We start from the raw sequence: 18,626 nt of genomic DNA on the forward strand, positions 1-18,626 counted from the left end.
GGATATCGACCCTGTTACGCCACTTTGCGGGGAAAGACACCTTCTACCATGCAGAAGTATGCTAGTGACACGATTGCTGATTCCATGGATGCGGATAGGCTGCAGCCAGGGTAGGGGACTTGCCGAGAGCCCCGGCGAATGCGGCCCAGATGCAGTCCGGCCAATGCAGTCATGAGACCGCAGCTGACGGGAAGAATGGTCCATTTGGCCGATATCAGGACTTGGGCCCAGACCGCTGGAGCCAGCTGAGGCTCTATATGGGAACGATGATGTAGTGCCGTATGACTCGAGCTCCGTGATGGTCCGAAATGAGGTCAGGGCCAGATCAATCTTGAAGGCAATGGCGCCACGTTCTGGATCAAGCAGGAAGATTGATGATATCGGTCGGCTAGATCACAAGCAAACCATTATTGCTATCTCAAGAATGGGACTCCACGGGATGAACTTGAGGACATCGACAGAATGTGAAACTAGGGACATGCATGAACTGGCTCAGCAAGGGAACGCGTTGCTGTGCTCGGTACCAGATCTATTCTTATCCCTCCACTGAGATGGCAAATCTAGACATCGCGACTCGTTTATAGGTTTTGGGGAACCTGGAGGAACCCCTGAAAGTACGAATCCAGCCACTGCGCTGCAGCCTTCCCGTCCTCGCCTCCTGCACCCTTGAAACGACGAAGAGCACCAACGTATCCATCCGGCCTCACCATGATGACGGCCACTTCGCCTGGGCTTACAGAGCCTAGCCATTTTTCTGTGCACGAGACTCCTCGCCTATCGAGGTATGACACATCGTCAAGATACACAGTCCACTTGCTCTTGGAGAAGGTCTCGGGGAGCTCGGCAATCTCAAACTCGTTCTTGTCGGTAGATGCTATAGCGGAGGAGTGGTTAGCAACAGTTTGATGACAATTTCTCGAGGAGTAGCATGACTTACTGATAAGGCCATATGTAAAGAGTTGGCTGACGGTAGTATACCGCTCTGGTCTTAGATAGGCATCGTCGGCACGCTTAGGACGAGGCTTGGCCTTGTATGATGCTTCAGCTGCCTTAGAAAGCTGAGACAAGAACGTCGAAGGAGCAGATGCTGCTTGATCGAAGCTTTCGAGAAAGCTCTTCTCACCACTTCCTGTGACGTTGGGGACGGCAAAGTACAACCGGAACTGACCCAGAATAGGAATATCGAGCTGAATGTCGACAGGACAAGCGTCAATATATCTTGTAACTTTGGCGGGTGGGAGATTGCATCCGGTCTTCGCGTTACCACCATGAGCCTCTTCAACACCCTGGTTGAGCTCGTTTGACCCGTACTCAACCCCTATTCCGGAGATGAACCTGGTGTTCTTGCGGAAGTTCTCTGCCAGGCGCTTTGCATCACCACCGGCAATCTCATTGGCATGCTCAAAGTCAAAGTTGATGAGATCGTGGGCAATCTTCTTTCTCTCCTGCTCGTAGCTCTGGAGGAGAATGCCATCCTTGGCGAAGCCACGGGCAGCTAGGTTGAGCTTCCATCCCAGGTTCCACGAGTCGTGTACACTGGTGTTCATGCCCTGAGCAGCCTTGGGGCTGTGGGTATGGCTTGCGTCTCCCGCGATAAAGGCACGAGCGGTTGGGTCGAGGAACTTCGAAGCTACGCGTTGAGAGACTGCGTAGTTTCCGAACCACTCGACCGAGACCCATTCAACTCGGTAGGGAGCCATGACAAGTCTTGCTTGCTCCATCACGTAGTCCTGGGCAAGACCCTTGGAAGTGATGGAAGACTTCATCTCGATATAAAGACGAGTCATGTTGCGCTCTCGTGGAATGATCAAAACTGAGCCGTGCTCTTCAGAGAAGACCACCGTCTTGCTCCAGATGTCAGGGAAGTCTGTATCAAGCTCGCCGTCGAGAACGCCCCATACGGAGTTGTGAGGACTTCCTTGTCCATTGGCATCGGGGATACAATTGCGAACCTGCGAGCGCGCACCATCAGAGCCGACTAGATATCGTGCTTGGATAGTCGTTTGCGCGTCAGGAAGGTCGCAGTTGATGAGAAGAGGGCTTGATGGATCCTCAGGCTGTGATGTGAAGCCAGTGAACTTGTGACTGCGGCTGACTTCAACGCCGCTCTTTCGAAGATCGTCAATGAATGTACTCTCCATCATCCCTTGATGGCACAGCAAGATATAAGGCTCCAGCACATCGACAACAGAGGCTGGATAGTGAACTTCTCGTCCTGTGCGGCGGATACCCTCCTTCTGTGATCCTCGCCAGAGACAAATGTCGTGTACTCTAACTCCAGTCTTCATGAGCTCATCGCCAATGCGTAGCATCTGGAACGTCTCAATGGTCTTGGGTTGGATGCCATCAGCCCTGCCAACCGTGGTCTGGTCAGGCCTCTCATCAGCCACCTTGACTTTCAGACCAAGCTTTGCAGCAATGACACTATTCAGGGGTGTGTCAGCCAAGTGTAACAGGGGTTGGAGACCAGGATACAAACCTCAGCATGAGGCCGGCAGGGCCAGCGCCCACAACGCACACATCGTAGGGTCCATGCTCCTCAGAAGCGGGGGCGCTTCCATTTGTGTGGCCGTTGGTAGTTGAGAGACTCGTCATGTTGAGAAGCGTTGCCAGGTTGGAAAGGTTGACGAGGTAAAATGTCAAAGCTACCGTACTGAAGTCGGCTTCCAGAAGTTTGTATCAATATCTGGATTAAAAGAGAGAGTATAGACCTTTTCTGATAATTGTAACAATTCGTCCACAAGGCTCAGAGCAGCTATCACGACAGGTTCATGTACCTTTCTGTTGGAGCTCGGCAGTAAGCTCGACGGGGTGAAGCCCGAGGACGACGAACCTGACAACTGCTCTCGTCCCACGGTCAGCCCATTTGCAGTGGAGTAATAGCTCGAGAGTGCGGGTAACCACGAAACAGATTATGATTAACAACCCCATTCAAACGTGAATCTGTCCATGCCGGGTTTCGGCTTGTCCCCCCCACTCTTGAATGCCGGGGTTCCAACCGAGTCAAGGATGACGCCTCAAGGAGCCACTAGCCTTATCAGCAAGCTCTAGACTCACGCTAGGCCGGGGGGCTCCGGTTAGATGCGGAGAAGTCTGAGTCGGTGCCAGATGCCAGCCAATTGGATTGAAAGGTTCTGAAGCCGTTGATCAGCGTATGGTGTTCACGGAGCTCGCCGAGCTTCGTCTGCCATGAGCCTGCTGTCGTTCTCTTGAAGGTTTTTTGAATGAGAATAGTCTACGTGGTAGCTTATGAATACAATCGTCGCAGATTTGGAGAATACCTAAGATAAACCTATCGTATATCTTGGGACTGTTTTTCAGAGGGGATTCTAGTCTGTATGAATCCATTGATTCCCTCCTCGACAAAGCGAGTAATTTGGTGTAGGGTAGGGAGATTTCATCGTGAACCATCGAGCATGGAGTTGAGGGGAGGCTTTTGGGACATAGCACGTCAAGCTTCTTTTTTAGGAGCTGCATCATAGCATACAGATATTTTTGTTAATTTAAATGACGCCTCTTCAAGGAGCCAATGGCCACAGAAGTAAAGAACACAGTCATAGAAGCTTTGCATTGACGACCTGCCCCCATTGCCCTGTCACTCGAGGGAACCTCAAAATGGGAATGAAGGCATGGTTAACTTAAACGAAATGACATTTCTATCTATTCTCTAGCTCTGTGCCTTCTTCCACTCGTGGTATCTCTTCATCGCCTCCTCTTTGCTCGCGGGCATCAGAGCGCCCTGAGGCGCTGCGTTCTTACTTTTGAAGTAATCGGCCATCTTGAGCCCTTTAGTGACGATCCTAAATGTGATAGAAAGGAAGCTTGGGCGACATACCTCGGCCATAGTTACCCACTCAACGCCTTCGTGTTTGTTGATGTGCTCAATGATACGCTCATGCATCAAGAGGACGTGGGGTCTTCCCGAAACATCGGGGTGGATGGTCATAGGAAAGATGAACTCATCTAGGTGGGTCAATGTTAACAGGGGAAGGGTGCGTTGGAGGTGAATTGACGATGAGACGTACCATACTCCCTGTAGAAGTAGTCGAAATGGTCTCTCCAGATGTCCTCGACGTCCCTGCTCCCCATTAGCACCAGTGTCACACAATGACCTGTCTGGCAGCCACAAACATACCGAGGGTTAACCCATCCGTGTGAGTTGGCAGAGTTCTTGATGAACATCATTGGAGGAAGATCATCGATATACCATGATCCAGGGATCTCAACCAATCCTGTTTCCTTTCCCTTGACCAGTGGCTTCATCCAATCCTCGGCGTTCTTTGTGTAGTCGATCTTTGTCCAGGTATCACCAGTCCTCAACCAATAGGGTTGGCAATCGTGATGGAGCATGGAATGGTCATACTCGATGCCGTAGCTGAGGAGCAACTCAGTTCCTTCAGCACTAGTCTCCCACCATGGAGCCACACTACCTCGAGGCGGCTTGCCTCCACAGAAGTCAGTGATCAGCTTCCACGTCTTGTCGAGAACGTCTCTCTGCTGCTCAAAGGTCATATCTGCAGGATTCTCATGGGTGTATCCATGAAGCTGTACATTTCAGTGCTGCTCGATAGCCTGAGAGGAATAGAACATACGCCAATCTCGTGTCCTGCATCCCGAACGAGAGCGCACTCCTCAGGGAAAGACTCTAATGTGTGACCAGGGATGAACCAAGAAGCTTTGATGTTGTACTTGTCAAAGAGCTTCAAGAGGCGGCGGGTTCCAATAGTGCCCGCCCAAATACCTGTTGGCATCACGTCAGTCATTGAGATCACATCTGTCGAACTCAGGCTGACCCACCTCTGCTCACGTCACTGGTGCTATCTTCGCCACCATATGAGCCAAGCCATCCGGCAACAGCATCAATATCCACACCATAACTGTTGGGGTGGTCGGTAAGTTGACAGTTCCGCCATAGGAGTGGAATTGAACCGGGGTATCACTCACCAAACCATAACCTTCTTCTTGCCCATCTTGAATGACGCGAGTAGAAATGAGTGAGTAAGCAACACAGACTTCTGGAGGTCTTCTAAAGAGATCCGAGCGTCTAAAATCAGCTGATGGTAGGTATCCTTGGAGCAAACTGAATGCCACTGGCTTGACTTGAAGTATCAGGTTGCCTGTCTCGGGACCCCTGATATGCTTCTAGGTTCAAGGTAGGGTAGCTCGTAAACTCTATCTCGTCACAGACCCCGCTATTGATCGCGATTTGATATGCCTATTGTGTTCACATGCAGGCCTCAAAAGTGGGAGAGTGGGCTGTCGTGACTCTCCCACTCTTGGCGGAGATGACTCCACCAACGCTTGGACAAGCGATATGCAGGCCCTGAACGACTCGACAACGGTAAGACAAGCATGAATGGAGATAATGGCGGGTACTTTTGACGACAATCTCTTTATCGTATGAGAATGAGTGCAACTACAAATCGTACCAAAACATCCCGACCATCTGCAGCACCCTTGGCATTTGGTACTTAACTTGTTGTTACTTGTTAGTCCCAAAGACGCTAAAACCGGTTCGATCAAGCCCGTCAACACCATAAACATGTCCAAGGTTAGTTACCCATGCCGTTCAAAGTATCGGCTGACATCAGGCGATAGTTCTCACTTAGTGGCCGCGTGGCCATCGTCACTGGTGGCGCCAGGGGCTGCGGGATGGCTTTTGCTGAAGGCCTGGCAGAGTCCGGGGCAGATGTTGCAGTCTTCGATGTGATCAGTCCAGCCGGCAACGAGTTGGAAGAGTTGGCATCTAAGCATAGGGTCAAGACTCGATCTTACATCGTTGATGTCACCTCTCTTTCGAGCTTGAAGGAGGGGTTTGCCTCGGTGGCTAAAGACTTTGACGGAAAGTTGGACATTCTAGTTGCGTGCGCTGGTGTGAACAAGAATGTCCATTTTCTTGACACAGAGGAAGAGGACTTTGAACGTCTCTTTAATGTCAACTGCAAGGGTGTTTACTTTGCCGCGAAGCTCGCAGCCAAGGCCATGATCGCCAATGGAACCAAGCATGGGAGCATCGTTCTAGTGGCAAGCATTGCATCTCACATGGCTATCAGATCTCAGAGATCAACAGCCTACTGCGGCACAAAGGGTGCAGTGAGAGCCATGGTGGCGCCGATCGCTGCAGAGCTGAACGAGTACGGAATCCGTGTCAACTCGGTCAGTCCTGGCTATGTCAGGACAGCCATGACAGCGCCGTTCCCAGACCTACTCGAGGGTTGGAAGGATGAGATCATGAATCATCGGGTTGCAGAGCCCGATGACATCAAGGGAGCTTGTGTCTTTTTGGCCGGTGATGCCAGCAAGTGAGTCTACAAAGATGCAATACCAACAATCTCTTCATTTACTAACTCACAGTAGGTATTGTACGGGCACTGATATTCTGGTGGACGGAGGAGTAACGAAATGGTAGTGGTAGAATAATAGACCCCCTTCGCAAACAATTCCTTGTGTCCCGCGAATCCCTAGAGCCTTAAGCGAACTTGTCCTTGATTCGGATGACTTTGGTCTCACCACTTTGGTCTGTCTGCTTCGCGTTGCTTCTTAGAGAACAGGGAGATTGTTGCGAATTCCAGTGACGTCTCGAACGGAAAGGAAACAAATAGAATACACACGACACAGCATCAAAGAACGTAGCAACCAACACATAGCGGCATGAGCCGCAATGCTGAGACACACAGTCGCTAGGGATATGGCGAGGCTAGTAAGACAATGTAACAATCTAGTGACAGCATAAAAGCAACAGTTTTACACAGTAACTCGGGTGGTGCGATTGATCATCTGCTGTTGTATTGATGAGGAGGTAAAGAACAAGAGAATTATTTGCAGCCAGGCTGTTGCTTGTCCTTCATCGGGGGCATCTCCAGACTCTCCTGACCTTAGACAAAGTACCTCCATTTGGGGTCATCTTCGCCATCTCTCAACTCATTCGTATCCACATCCTCGGCTCTGAGAACAACGCCCTGCTCCTGGTTCTTCTTGCTATTCTGCTTCCGCATCCACAACCCGAGTCCCAGGGTGAAGAAGATACAGGTCACATTACAAGCAGCCGTGGCGATCAGGGTAGGAGCATAGCGAGGTGCATAAGTTGTCCTAAACGTTCCAGCTGAGAGGATTCCTCCAATGTTTCCAAGACCAACAAGAAGTCCAGTTGTCGCAGCTCGAGAGTTTTCACTCATATTGTTGTTGTTATGCCAACTGTGCACAAGACAACTGGGGATGTATGCTCCTCCAGCCAGCATGAAGCATGCGAAGTACGCAACACCAACGTGTGCTTGAGCATCGATGATGGCCAGCACAAGAAGCCCTGTCAGACTCAGGACGAGACTTCCAACGATGTGGAAGGTTCTCTCTCTGTTTCTGTCTGAGCTGTAGGTCACAGCCAGAAGAACCAGGAAGCCGGCGACGTTGGGTGGCACAGTCAGAAGGTTGGTGACAACGACTGAGTAGCCAAGTCGACGAAGAACGAGAGGCAGGAAGTTGGCAGTGGTGGCAAAGGCAACGGGGTAAGTCAAGCTAATAACACACCAGACGAGGAACTTCCAGCTGTTCCACGACTTGAAGCATTGCCGAAGATTGAACTCTTCGTTAATCTTTCCAGAGCCGTCTCGGAGAGATCGAAGAGTGGCAACCCGTCTCTGATCTTCTGTGAGGAACCAAGCGGTCTGGGGACTCGCTGGTAGCCACCAGAAGGCGATGACTCCAAAGATGACAGTCATTGCACCTGTTCATCCGGGGGTCAGTAACATGGACAATAGGCGTGTGACAAGTTGGTCCTGTTTCAGGTAGTAACGAAACCTATGTGCAGCTCACCTTCAATGAGAAACAGCCACATCCACCCAGTGACTTTGGGGTGATGAATTTGGAAGACACCAAATGAGATGAGGCCAGAAAAAGCACTAGCAAGGAGTGCACTTCCAAAGAACAGGGCAATACGGAAACCGAGCTCGCCACGGGTGTAGAAAAGTGTCAAGTAGAAGACGGCACCAGCGAAAAACCCTGCTTCAAAGGCGCTAGCAAACCGTGAGCATAGACACAGAGACAAACATGTCTATTCACTTACCCAAGGAGCAGACGGATGGCCAGCATGCCCCCAAAGTTCTTGACTGCGGCTTGCAGCAGCGCCATGGCCCCCCAGCCGACCATGAGAGCGGGAAGCATTACTCTACCAGAGAATCTTTTGGTGAGAAGGTTAAGAGGAAGATCGCAGAGGCCATTGGGTACGTAGAAAAGCAGAATCAGAAGAGAGAACTGCTCTCCAACGAACCCCAGGTCCTTGCTCATTCCGTCTGTCTCGGCGTTTCCAAGGTTGCTCTGGATGAGTTAGCACATCATGCTGTCACCCAAAGACCTTGACTTACCCGGTCGACAGCATTGAAGAAATACATGATGCTCAAGAAAGGCAGCAGGTACATGTCCATTCTCTTGACTGTGGAAGATGAGTAACATGAAAAGGGGGTGACCATAGGATGTCGAGTGTTGTTTCTTACCATAAGCCCGTTCAGCAGCGGCATCAACGACTAAGGTTGAGCCAGTTTCTTGATCTTTCTGAGCGCCATCATTGAAGAGCTGGGGGCCCTTGGTTTCATGAACTACGTTGTGCATTTTGAGTCAAGAGTTGAGATCGATGGATGGACGAAATTGCTGTGCAGCAAGGCATTCACGCATTTGATTCAGTGAGACAGAGACCAAGAAATATACAAATGAGAGTTCACAGGCAACTCGTAAGTGTAGATAGTATACATGATAACCCCTCTCAAGAATGGGCGATCGTATCGTGAGCTAGCAGTTGTGGCTTGCTCTGGCTGAAGGCTAAAACTGATACAGTATCTCGAAGGAATCGAGTCAAGATTAGCTGAAGGCAAGCGACAGTCGCTTGGTGGGAGACGGAGATCTATACCCAGGCGTCCATCACATCTCAGGAGTGGGTAATTCCTTGGCAATCCTTCGCTTCACCATTGGGCCATTCTTATCAAGAATGGGGGCCAAAGGGCAGCATTGAAGACAGTCTGAACATGTTGGAGGAAAGGATCAAGACAAAAAAAATTGCATCTCGAGATTATCTCTGGTAATCTCGAATAGGTCATATTTATCAGCATCTCTAGTGCGTGCGGTTGGGGATGTAGTGCGGTTGCCAGACCCAGTGTTCTTCCTGGTCCCGGTCTTCTGTCGGGTCCATGGGTCGTCGAGAGCTCTACAATCCAGGGCATTGTCCCTTCAGTGGTTATTCTAAGCAAAGCACTAAAGGGGGTTAAGATTGAAACATTATGGGGTGCTGCGGCCGCCAACTGTGAGCCAATAACGACCTGACCGTGGCTTCGTGGATCTCACGCAAATGGCGTCTTTCACCCGCTCACAATGTGGGACATGAAAGAAGAAGCTAAGCTCGACAGGGTCCCAGCAAGTAAAATTGGGCTGTGCCATTTCTGTGCCAGCTTTAATTGACAGGGCGTCGGGATGTTTGAGAAATAGCCTCGCTTAGAGATCAATTTACAGCCCCTGTTTCACTCCTTGAAAGGTTGCATAGCACACGATGCTCATTGTGTAATACAATCTTCATTATCAGATCAACCGAGACTTAAGGGGTAGCATTACTAGTAGGGCACTGAGATGCGAAGAGTCGTAACATTGTAATTCTGTTCTACATACAGCTGTATCTTGGTGAACGAGAACCTGCTCGCTTCCTTTTATGCAGCAGCGATCCCGGCAGGCTTGACCTGGCTATCAATGGTCTTCTGAAGACCTTGCTTGTAGAGTTGGGCCCTGCCATAGGACTCAGCGTAGGACGCCGACACAACCTGCTCAACAGTGGCGGGCTCAAACTTGGCAGGGTCCTGAGGAGCCTTGCATGTGGGAATGCAGTCAACAACGTAGTCGGGGTTGCCCGAGACAAAGACGGGGATCGAGTATCGCTCCTTGCCAGACTTGTTGATGACCCTGTGAACGTTGCTCTTGTACTTCTCGTTGGTCCATCGAGCCATCAAGTTGCCCAAGTTGACAACAAGAGCTCCCTCGGTGGGGGGAACCTGGATTGCGGTTAGCTAATTGTTCAAAGGTGTAAGAGTTTAGTGTGATCTCATGACTTACATCAATCCAGACATTGTTTTTCTGGTCCCAGACTTGCAGACCATCAACCTTGTCTTGAAGAAGCATGGTGATGGCACCAAAGTCGGTATGGGCACCGATTCCTCGAGTCAGCTTCTCATCAGCGTCGGCTGGCTGGGATGGGTAGTGAAGCAGCCTCATGGTGGCAACAGCGCCATCCAAGAAACGGGAAAAGTAGGTCTCTTCGAGATCAAGAGACAAGGCAAGCACCCTCATCAGGTCTGATGCCAGCTTGAGAGTGGAGTGGTAATACTCCATGCTGTGGCTCTTGAAATCGGCCAAGTCATCACCGAGAGCCTCAGGCCATTGGTTGGGACCACTGTTAAGCTTCTTGTTGACGAAGTAAGGGTGAGTCTTGGGAATATCATCACCAATGTAGAACCCCTCCTTCAGCTCAGGCTGGGTTCCCTCCTCGAGGATCTGCGACCGCAGCATCTCGTATCCTCGGTTCCAAGTGGTTTTATCCTTGGATACCTCGTCTTTCTCAGCTTGTGACAGGGAGAAGAACTTCTTGGCGCAAGCAAGGGCTTGCTTTTGCTGCTGCAGAGGCACAGAGTGCCCAGTGATCTGGAAGAAGCCATTGTAGAGGCAGCTTTGGCGGACTTGGTCCACAACCGCCTGCTTGCGGGCGGGATCTTCTGAGTAGAAACCTGGGCCAATTAGAAACGGTTGGCAACTCTATAGGGGAACCAGCAACCTACCAGAGAAGTCAATGATGGGGATCTCGAGCTGAGCCATTGTGGAGAATTATGTTGGCGAGTTGACAAGGGGGATTGCTGTTTCAATGCGAATGCAGAAGCAAAGTTGTTATTGAAGCTTTGACTGTGGATGCTTTGGTGTCCGAATAAGCCAGACTTCGCAACCCCAGAGTTAATAAATAACTTTGAAGCAATTCAAGATGATCATGAAAATACACCAAGATTATCTTGAACCCCTCCGGAGCTCTCCGACACGCATTTCGGGCTTTGTCATCCCAAGGCCGAGAGCCCGAGTCGATCCTCCAGCTAAAAAAAAAACCGCCGACAACCGAAAAGGCGACGTTATCAAAGGTGCGGGGAAAGTGGGAGACCCCCATTCTCGACATTTCGCTCATCGCCACAAGCTGTAATTGGCTAGTGAATTACGCCTGAAAGAGTAGTTGTTGTCGAGAACGTGGGAGGGACTTGGAAGCGAAGAAGGAGATTAGGGAAACATGCCGAGTATTACTGCAAGTCCCTATCGCCAAGTTCTCGCCTCTCTTTTCCTCCCCATGTCTCTCAGACGGCGGTTTCAGGGGACGGATTCCTGAGATTGGTAAAATCAAAGAATTTCGAAATATGGTTTAATGGCCCTGATCACCAGCTGAGAAAGCTGAGACAACCAAGTCTCTTGGCCCTAAGAATCGGGCGTGATGATATTTACAAGAATCGGTACTCCTTAACGCTGCCTCAAAGCTGGGGAAAGTCCCAATCTAAGGTCCTCCATTTCTCGTTTATCTCCTTGTTGATCGCCGACCTTTCAGATGTCACCTCCTCGCGTATCTTTTTGGCAGCCTCTTTGTCGATTGGAAAGTCGATATTCCCATTGATCTGATGCCAAAGTTCAGGTGGCAGATTTCTGACCAACGGCAAATCTGCGAACTTTTCCGACCACCAGTCTCGCTGTTGTGGAGGGATGTTGGCTATTGAAATGATGGGGTTCATCGGGTCGACAAGAAACAAAGCCAGCATCTTCCAGTGGCCTGGACGAGTCTTGTCAGCCAGCCTAAAGGGGCCTAGACGGTTTTGGTAGACGTTGGGATACAAAATGGCTCGTCTCTCTCTACTTAGTACGCTGCCAATTTCCTGCAACCTAGTCCCACGGATTTTCATGGCGAAGACCCTTTCGATGCTAAGCCAGTCGCCATAGATGTAGTGCAGCCTGTCACCCAGGTTCTCCCTATCTCCCTGGGTGCGAAAGCTAATAGGAGTATCTGCAATGTTATCGCAATCGTAGCAGAACAAAGCTGCGGCACAAATCCTCTCGATGGCTTGGCCTTCAATCTGCCATGGGCTCCCTTCGTAAGTTGGTTTCTCTGGTGTTAGATGGATATTGGCGATCTTGACGATGACTTGGATTTGAGATACCTCTATTCCACCATAGCTCTTGGACTGGGCGTCTGGACGTCTCTCTTGAAGAAGCCCTTGTCGCGGACATGGCTGGCCTGTAGTTTGACCAAATGGTCCTCATCAAGGCTGGGTTCTGGAAGCAAAAGTTCGTGTGTTGCCTCCCACCATTCTTGATCCAGCCTCCGGCTTTCCTCTGTGTAGTCAGAATCGTCGTCCTGTGGTCCACCTGGTCTGTTGTTCGGCTCGCACGTATACCTGCACACTTCTGGTACACTGCAACGATATTTGATGGCCTTAATGCGCTGAAACCGGGAAACCTCGAAGGCTTCGTCAGTCGAGCGGAAGACGATATCCCATGCCGGAAGGGACTTTTCGATAAGCCTCTCTATGATTGAATAGAGTGGTGCATCTCGTACAGGATGCAGATTGTTGATGTAGCTGTCAATGCGAGGCTTCTCGCCTGTCATGTCGATATTGCAAGGAAGCCATTGAGAACGTGTCCCAAAAGCTTTCATCCTCAACGGGAACAGCATCGCTGTACGGCGGCCCAACATTGGTTTAGGCGGCTGAGGAATGACCTCTCCCATGCCACAGTAGTCGATGCAGCCGTCAAGCGGTACATGTTGGTCGGGCAAGATTTTGGACGTCCCATATACCAACGACCAGATCGATGGATCCACCACGTTGAGAACCTTTCCATCGGTATCTGGCTGCCAGTCGTTCTGGGACCTTTGCAAGTTCTCCAATGGTTCAACGGCAGCCTTGAGTTCGTCCTGCAGGGTTTGGGTGATGAGAGTGTCTGACTTTATCACATAGGCGGCGTAGTCCATGACAGGAACCATACCCGTCTCCTCAAAGAGCTTTGCCTTCTTGGCCAGTTCTATGAGACACTATAGGAAAGAAGTTAAGAGGCGAGACTGGAATATTGGCTGATCTGGACCGTTACTTACAGCATCTGCCATTGTCCCTGTAAAGTCGGCGTGTGGCCGGTACTCGGCCCAAGGTAATTCAAGCACTTGCCTCTTCCACTGGAGGACAGTTTCAGGTTCGCGGACCTTTAGCCACCACTCTGTCTCGTTGGTTATGTCCTCGACGAACTTGAGCATGCAAACCTCGCGGTTTGTGAGCGTTGGTGCGTGCCAGCCGCCGTAGACGCCATGCAAGTATGGCGCATGCGGGCCAAAAACGCTCGTGTGGCGAGTCAAAGGAAGGCCGTAGCCTGGAAGTTTGAATGGGCTTCCGGGGTCCTAGAGATTAGAGGATTTAGTCTTGGTCTTGAAAATAGTAAAAGGTGCGGCTGTGCACTCACTACAGGTCCGTTCGGCAATCTGATATTGAGGATGACATTTATAAAGCTTTTCACAGGACTCGCATCTGGGTTTTTGTGGTTATTAAATATGTCCTTGAAATGTTCCTTGATATCTTGAAAACAGGGAGGCAGATCTGGAGCATTGAATACCCAAGACTCGATGGCATGCTCCTCGTCTTTTGTCAGAAACTCTGCATCCCTTGAAGAGTCTCGGCGGTTAGCGAAGAGCCTTGAGCTAGAATCCGAGTTGGAATGGCTCTGGCTGGAGTGTCTCTGGCTGGAATGTCTCTGGCTGGAATCTCCTTGGACATCCATTGTAGAAACTGGGCTTGTCAAGCTTCACTGTGATGAACGACAATTGCAGTGAGGGATATCTTGCGAAATGTTGGTCAGCAGGCAGCAGCAGGGATGACATCACGGCCAACATCATAAGCCAACATTCTCCTCAGCTCTCTCTCATAGAGAGTAAACTTGGTTACAGAGGAGGATATATCAACATCTTTGGCAGTATCTTGTTTCTTTTCTTGACTCACAGGCCCTGTCTAGCGATTCCAAGAAACATGCCCATTTTGCTATGGACCGACACTAGATGCTAATCTATAAGCTATTGTTATTGTTATCCACTTCTCGCTAGCTGGTCCTAAACTTGTCCTCTCATTGACTGCTCTCAGTCAATGGCGAGTCGCAGCCAGTGATGCTATTCCAGGTATGTTTCGATTACAAAACAATAGACTCAAGCCTGTGCGAGAATGCTCAATATGTACAGTTAGCAACTGTCATTTTAGGCAAGTGGGACGGAAAACAATACCCCGACGGGAACAACACCAACCTCGGCTTTATTTCCCCCGCCCAAGGTGCTTTTCCGTCAGCATCTCCCACCCTTCACCATCTCTACTCGTTCGAGTCCCTTCTTTATCTGGACTTTTTCCGTTGATGCCTTGGCTCAAGGTGACGTCTTCTTTGTTTCCGTTGGTCAAGGTCAGTGCCAAATGTCTTCAGAGCGTCAACTACTACCTGCCCCTGCTGGCGAGATCACGCGTGTCTTGAGGAGACGGAAAAGGAACAGTGAGAGGGTGAGGGTAACGCGGGCATGCGATCGATGCAAAAAGTGAACCCACCCAAGCCATTCTCTTAGTGACTGGAAGGCTAATCATTGGCATCTCGTCTAGGCGGAAAATTAAGTGTAATGGCACCCAGCCGTGCGAGTTCTGCATGCGGGCAAAGGCCCGTTGCACGTTTGACTCTGCCTATGCAAGGGGCCGAGTGCCCATCATTCCCCCAGCACCAGACGTTGACCATGGGACTATCACTATACCGACCTCGCCTCACTTAGACTCCGGTGAGAGTCCTTCAGTCTCGGCACAACAGGCCCCAGTGACACCAAGCACAGAGGGGGCAGATGCTCCTATAGGCTTGCAGAACTACAGCCTGGCGCCCAATAGTCTCATGCCTTCAGAAGAAGCACCCCCGGTAGCATCTCTGCAGCATTCTCCAGAGCCGTCCCAGGAGGATCTACAGGGACACTATATCGGTCCCGCCTCTGGTGTTTCGTTTCTGCTGAGGGTCCAGAAACGTCTCCATCAAGCGATCTCGTTCTCTTTACCAGGAAGCATCTTCACATTTGGTGATGCTCCTCTCCATCCTCCCGATTTTGATCCGTCTTTTTGCATGATGCTTCCAAAAGACGACGCCCAGCACTTGATAGATCGGTACTTTGACTTTGCGATGCCGACACACCGCTTCCTGCATCGTCCAACAATTCAAGAATGGTTCGTCGAATTTTATGATACCCTGGGTACTATGCGTGATGTGAGCAATGCTCCAGCCAAGATCGGATTGCTGTTTATGGTGTTTGCTCACGCCAGGGTGTACATGCCCGAGGATGACAGGCCTGGCCCATCAGATCTGAGGTGAGTGTCCCATACTGCATAAATATACATCGCTAAGATCAAAGATCATAGTTCTCGCTACTATCTTGCGGCTGAACACCAACTCTCAAAAGAAAGTGGCTCAATACGTCTCACCAGCGTCCAGGCCCGCCTACTACAATGCTACTACCTCCTAACCCAGTCTCGAGTCAACCATTGTTGGAGCCAGTTTGGTACAGTGACCAGCTTAGCCCTTGCCATCGGTCTGAATCGGAACAAACGTCCCGGTGCAACAAGCGGGCTCAGTCAAGTTGAAGTCGAGAGTCGTCGCCGAACCTTTTGGTGTGCATACACCTTGGACACTTATCTCAGCATGTCTCTGGGCAGGCCGCGGTCATTCCACGATGATGACATTGACACAGAGCTCCCTGCATGTGTTGAAGATCACGAGATAACAAGAGACCACATTAGCACGTCCGCGCTCAACAGGGGGTATTCTATTATGCTAGCTCCTCTCGCGCATATGAAGTGAGATGACCACAAGTCCCCTTGAGCGCTCTCAACTAACTTGGCAGACTTGCTCGTATCATTAGCAAGATACTCCGCAGCCTGTACTCCATCAAGCCCGTGTCAGCCAGCCGTCGAGCGGAAGAAACAGAACGCATCTCCAAAGGCTTGGACGAGTGGCGAGCCGAGCTTTCCCGATTTCTCGATGCCGACTTTTTTAGTTCGTCCCTCCTAGTTCCAATCTTTCAACGGCAGAGGAATGTTCTAAATTTGACCTACTACCATGCCATCATCCTCACCCATCGGCAGTCAGTGCTCAACAACTTCGCACGGGTGTCGCAGCAGGGGGTGAGGTCGTCTAACGAGAGTTCTCAACATGAGGAGAGTGTCAAGCAGTGCCTGAAAGCAGCCATGGAGATAGTGGAGACGATTGATGAGATCACGCACAGCCGTCAAATGTTCCGTGCATTCTGGGTTCGTCTTCCTTGACGTCTAGCAACAGATCGTATGGCTAACTGGCTATAGATCACGGCATACTTTGCCTTTACCGCTGCCATGGTGCTCTACATCTACGTCATCCAGAAATGGGCATCTCCCTTTGAAGAGTATAGCAGCTACTTTGCAGCCGCCACCCGATGCCAATCTCACATGTCTTCCATTGCTGAGAAGGGCTCATTGTTCGAACGCTATTGCCTCGTGTTAGAGGAACTACGCACCGAAGCTTTGCGCCATATCAACCGCATGAACCCGTCGGCCAATGGACTCGAAGGAATCGATACTCAGCTACAGGATATTGGCTTCCAAAACGTGGGACTAGCAATGGACGGCAGCCCCAGCAACGAAACGACCTACACGGACTTGATAGGGCAGGGGGCTATGGACTTTAGCGCTCTTCAGGATTCTGCACTCACTGACTTTTCTGGATGGAATCAGTTCGCTTCTATGGTTTCTTCGGGGCTGGGCAACCTTGATGTTTTCCTCAACGACGACACATTCAGGATCTAAACCAGACCAGAGAGTAAAGAACTGTTCGATACCAACCAATCAATGCTACCACGGATAAAGGCCAAATGAATGACCCCTCGTAAGCCGATGCCTGCGGAACGGAGATAGTGTCACCATTGTTTAACTATCTAGTTGCCTCTAAAGAGGATATTGGTCACAATAGCAAAGGTCACGGCTATCAACACATACCGAGACTTAAACCGAATGCCGTGAAATAAGCGTATGACGATCGATCCCCCGTCGAGCAGGCATCTGTTGGATCAATGGTTCTCTCAGAATCGAATCCGCCGCTTGGAGTTCGCACTGTCCAGGAGACCGGACTCGCTCTCTTTTTCCGGTGCTTCCCCTCTCAAGTTGTGCCACCATCCGTCGGAAAAGATGCGACGGATATGTACCCCTGGATGCAAATCCGTGGCCGCGGCACGGAACAGCCAAAGTGGGACGGAACTTGCCATAAGTCGTAGTTGATGCCGTCTACAACGTAGATTATTTCAGAGGTACATTAACCTATCCTCTCTTGTCAGTTGTCACCATCTGCAGTCTTACCAATTGTATGTGGACACTATCGGATTCTTTTCCCTCCTTGACCAACTAGTCCCCTCCCCTACACCACCTATCCAATCTTACACATTCCCGCTATGGCATCAGCAGCTGCCAAGCGCCTCCAAGGCAAGACCATTCTCATTACTGGTGCCTCATCGGGCATCGGGCGTTCTACGGCCTTTGAGTTTGCGCGCACTAGTCCCAATGACCTGAAGCTCATTTTGGCCGCGCGTCGAGTCGATAGCCTCAAGAGTATTGCGGCCGACATTGCTAAGGAAGTGGGAGATGGTGTCAAGGTCCTACCAGTTCAGCTTGATGTCAGCAATCCAGATGAGGTGCGAGGATTCGTGGACAAGTTGCCTGCCGAGTTCAAGGAAGTGGATATTCTAGTCAACAATGCGTGAGTATGAGCATGAGAAACTGTCGAGGGAAGAATAAACTAATGAATCGTTAACAGGGGTCTTGTCAGGGGCATCGCTAAGGCACCCGAGATTGCAGAAGAGGACATGAACGTCATGTTTGCAACCAACGTGACTGGCCTGATCAACATGACACAAGCTATTCTTCCCAGCATGCTAAAGCGCAACAACGGAGAGGGAGCCGGCGACATCATCAACATTGGCTCTATCGCTGGTCGTGAGCCGTACGTTGGAGGAGGCATCTACTGTGCAACAAAAGCAGCCGTCCGATCCTTCACTGATAGCTTGCGGAAAGAACTCATTTCCAAGAGAGTCCGTGTCATCGGGATTGATCCCGGCCAAGTTGAGACAGAGTTCTCTGTTGTGAGGTTCTATGGCGACAAGTCCAAGGCCGACGCCGTCTACGCGTGAGTCCTCCCTCTGCCTATTCCTTTACTCTTATGTAGCATGGGCTAATCATATCCCAGAGGCTGTGAGCCATTGACGCCTGATGATATTGCCGAGGCGGTTGTCTTTGCCGCTGGAAGGAGAGAGAACGTGGTCATTGCTGATACCCTGATCTTCCCCAACCATCAAGCTGCTGCTACAATTATGCATAAGAAGTCTTGATAGTTATTTTAGTAGAACTTTATGCTGTGACTAGGACTATAGATACTGTCAAATAGACTTGATAAGCCAGTTCGATCACATATGTTCTTCCAATGCTCATGGTGCTGGTCTATGAACCGGTTGCCATATGCTCGCATATCAACAATACCATTGACCCCTTACCATTCTGCATAGAAGT

The 18,626-nt window shown here is 50.4% G+C and overlaps 7 protein-coding genes and 1 pseudogene across 8 annotated transcripts, besides 1 other annotated feature; 3 read left to right on the forward strand and 5 right to left on the reverse strand.

The window, feature by feature from the left end:
• Positions 1–578: 578 nt before the first annotated feature.
• On the reverse strand, positions 579–2,661 carry NCS54_01403600 (annotated as a pseudogene). Its single transcript has 3 exons — positions 2,480–2,661; positions 938–2,424; positions 579–874 (listed from the first exon to the last, which is right to left on the reverse strand).
• Positions 579–2,661: a sequence feature.
• Positions 2,662–3,667: 1,006 nt separating this feature from the next.
• On the reverse strand, positions 3,668–4,970 carry NCS54_01403700 (Peptidoglycan deacetylase; the record flags this gene model as incomplete). Its single annotated transcript, XM_053159200.1, has 7 exons — positions 3,668–3,778; positions 3,836–3,963; positions 4,026–4,078; positions 4,136–4,545; positions 4,593–4,741; positions 4,798–4,877; positions 4,945–4,970. 7 exons carry the CDS (start codon positions 4,968–4,970, stop codon positions 3,668–3,670), a joined length of 957 nt encoding a protein of 318 aa, XP_053015175.1.
• A 572-nt stretch (positions 4,971–5,542) lies between these two features.
• NCS54_01403800 (Hypothetical protein) lies at positions 5,543–6,409 on the forward strand (the record flags this gene model as incomplete). Its single annotated transcript, XM_053159201.1, has 3 exons — positions 5,543–5,551; positions 5,599–6,302; positions 6,358–6,409. The coding sequence occupies 3 exons, from the start codon at positions 5,543–5,545 to the stop codon at positions 6,407–6,409; spliced, it is 765 nt and encodes a 254-aa protein (XP_053015176.1).
• Positions 6,410–6,875: 466 nt separating this feature from the next.
• On the reverse strand, positions 6,876–8,601 carry NCS54_01403900 (MFS domain-containing protein; the record flags this gene model as incomplete). Its single annotated transcript, XM_053159202.1, has 5 exons — positions 6,876–7,720; positions 7,810–8,009; positions 8,060–8,310; positions 8,358–8,425; positions 8,487–8,601. 5 exons carry the CDS (start codon positions 8,599–8,601, stop codon positions 6,876–6,878), a joined length of 1,479 nt encoding a protein of 492 aa, XP_053015177.1.
• Positions 8,602–9,683: 1,082 nt separating this feature from the next.
• NCS54_01404000 (Fe2OG dioxygenase domain-containing protein) lies at positions 9,684–10,839 on the reverse strand (the record flags this gene model as incomplete). Its single annotated transcript, XM_053159203.1, has 3 exons — positions 9,684–10,022; positions 10,084–10,751; positions 10,803–10,839. The coding sequence occupies 3 exons, from the start codon at positions 10,837–10,839 to the stop codon at positions 9,684–9,686; spliced, it is 1,044 nt and encodes a 347-aa protein (XP_053015178.1).
• A 689-nt stretch (positions 10,840–11,528) lies between these two features.
• NCS54_01404100 (Hypothetical protein) lies at positions 11,529–13,812 on the reverse strand (the record flags this gene model as incomplete). Its single annotated transcript, XM_053159204.1, has 4 exons — positions 11,529–12,154; positions 12,232–13,078; positions 13,139–13,435; positions 13,498–13,812. 4 exons carry the CDS (start codon positions 13,810–13,812, stop codon positions 11,529–11,531), a joined length of 2,085 nt encoding a protein of 694 aa, XP_053015179.1.
• Positions 13,813–14,709: 897 nt separating this feature from the next.
• NCS54_01404200 (Fungal-trans domain-containing protein) lies at positions 14,710–16,877 on the forward strand (the record flags this gene model as incomplete). The annotated part of the gene is made up of 4 exons (XM_053159205.1): positions 14,710–15,407; positions 15,459–15,893; positions 15,941–16,346; positions 16,398–16,877. 4 exons carry the CDS (start codon positions 14,710–14,712, stop codon positions 16,875–16,877), a joined length of 2,019 nt encoding a protein of 672 aa, XP_053015180.1.
• Positions 16,878–17,515: 638 nt separating this feature from the next.
• Positions 17,516–18,448, forward strand: NCS54_01404300 (Hypothetical protein; the record flags this gene model as incomplete). The annotated part of the gene is made up of 3 exons (XM_053159206.1): positions 17,516–17,820; positions 17,878–18,246; positions 18,307–18,448. 3 exons carry the CDS (start codon positions 17,516–17,518, stop codon positions 18,446–18,448), a joined length of 816 nt encoding a protein of 271 aa, XP_053015181.1.
• Positions 18,449–18,626: the final 178 nt, after the last annotated feature.

This window comes from Fusarium falciforme, chromosome 12 (assembly GCF_026873545.1).
Source record: "Fusarium falciforme chromosome 12, complete sequence".
Classification (NCBI taxonomy): domain Eukaryota; kingdom Fungi; phylum Ascomycota; class Sordariomycetes; order Hypocreales; family Nectriaceae; genus Fusarium; species Fusarium falciforme.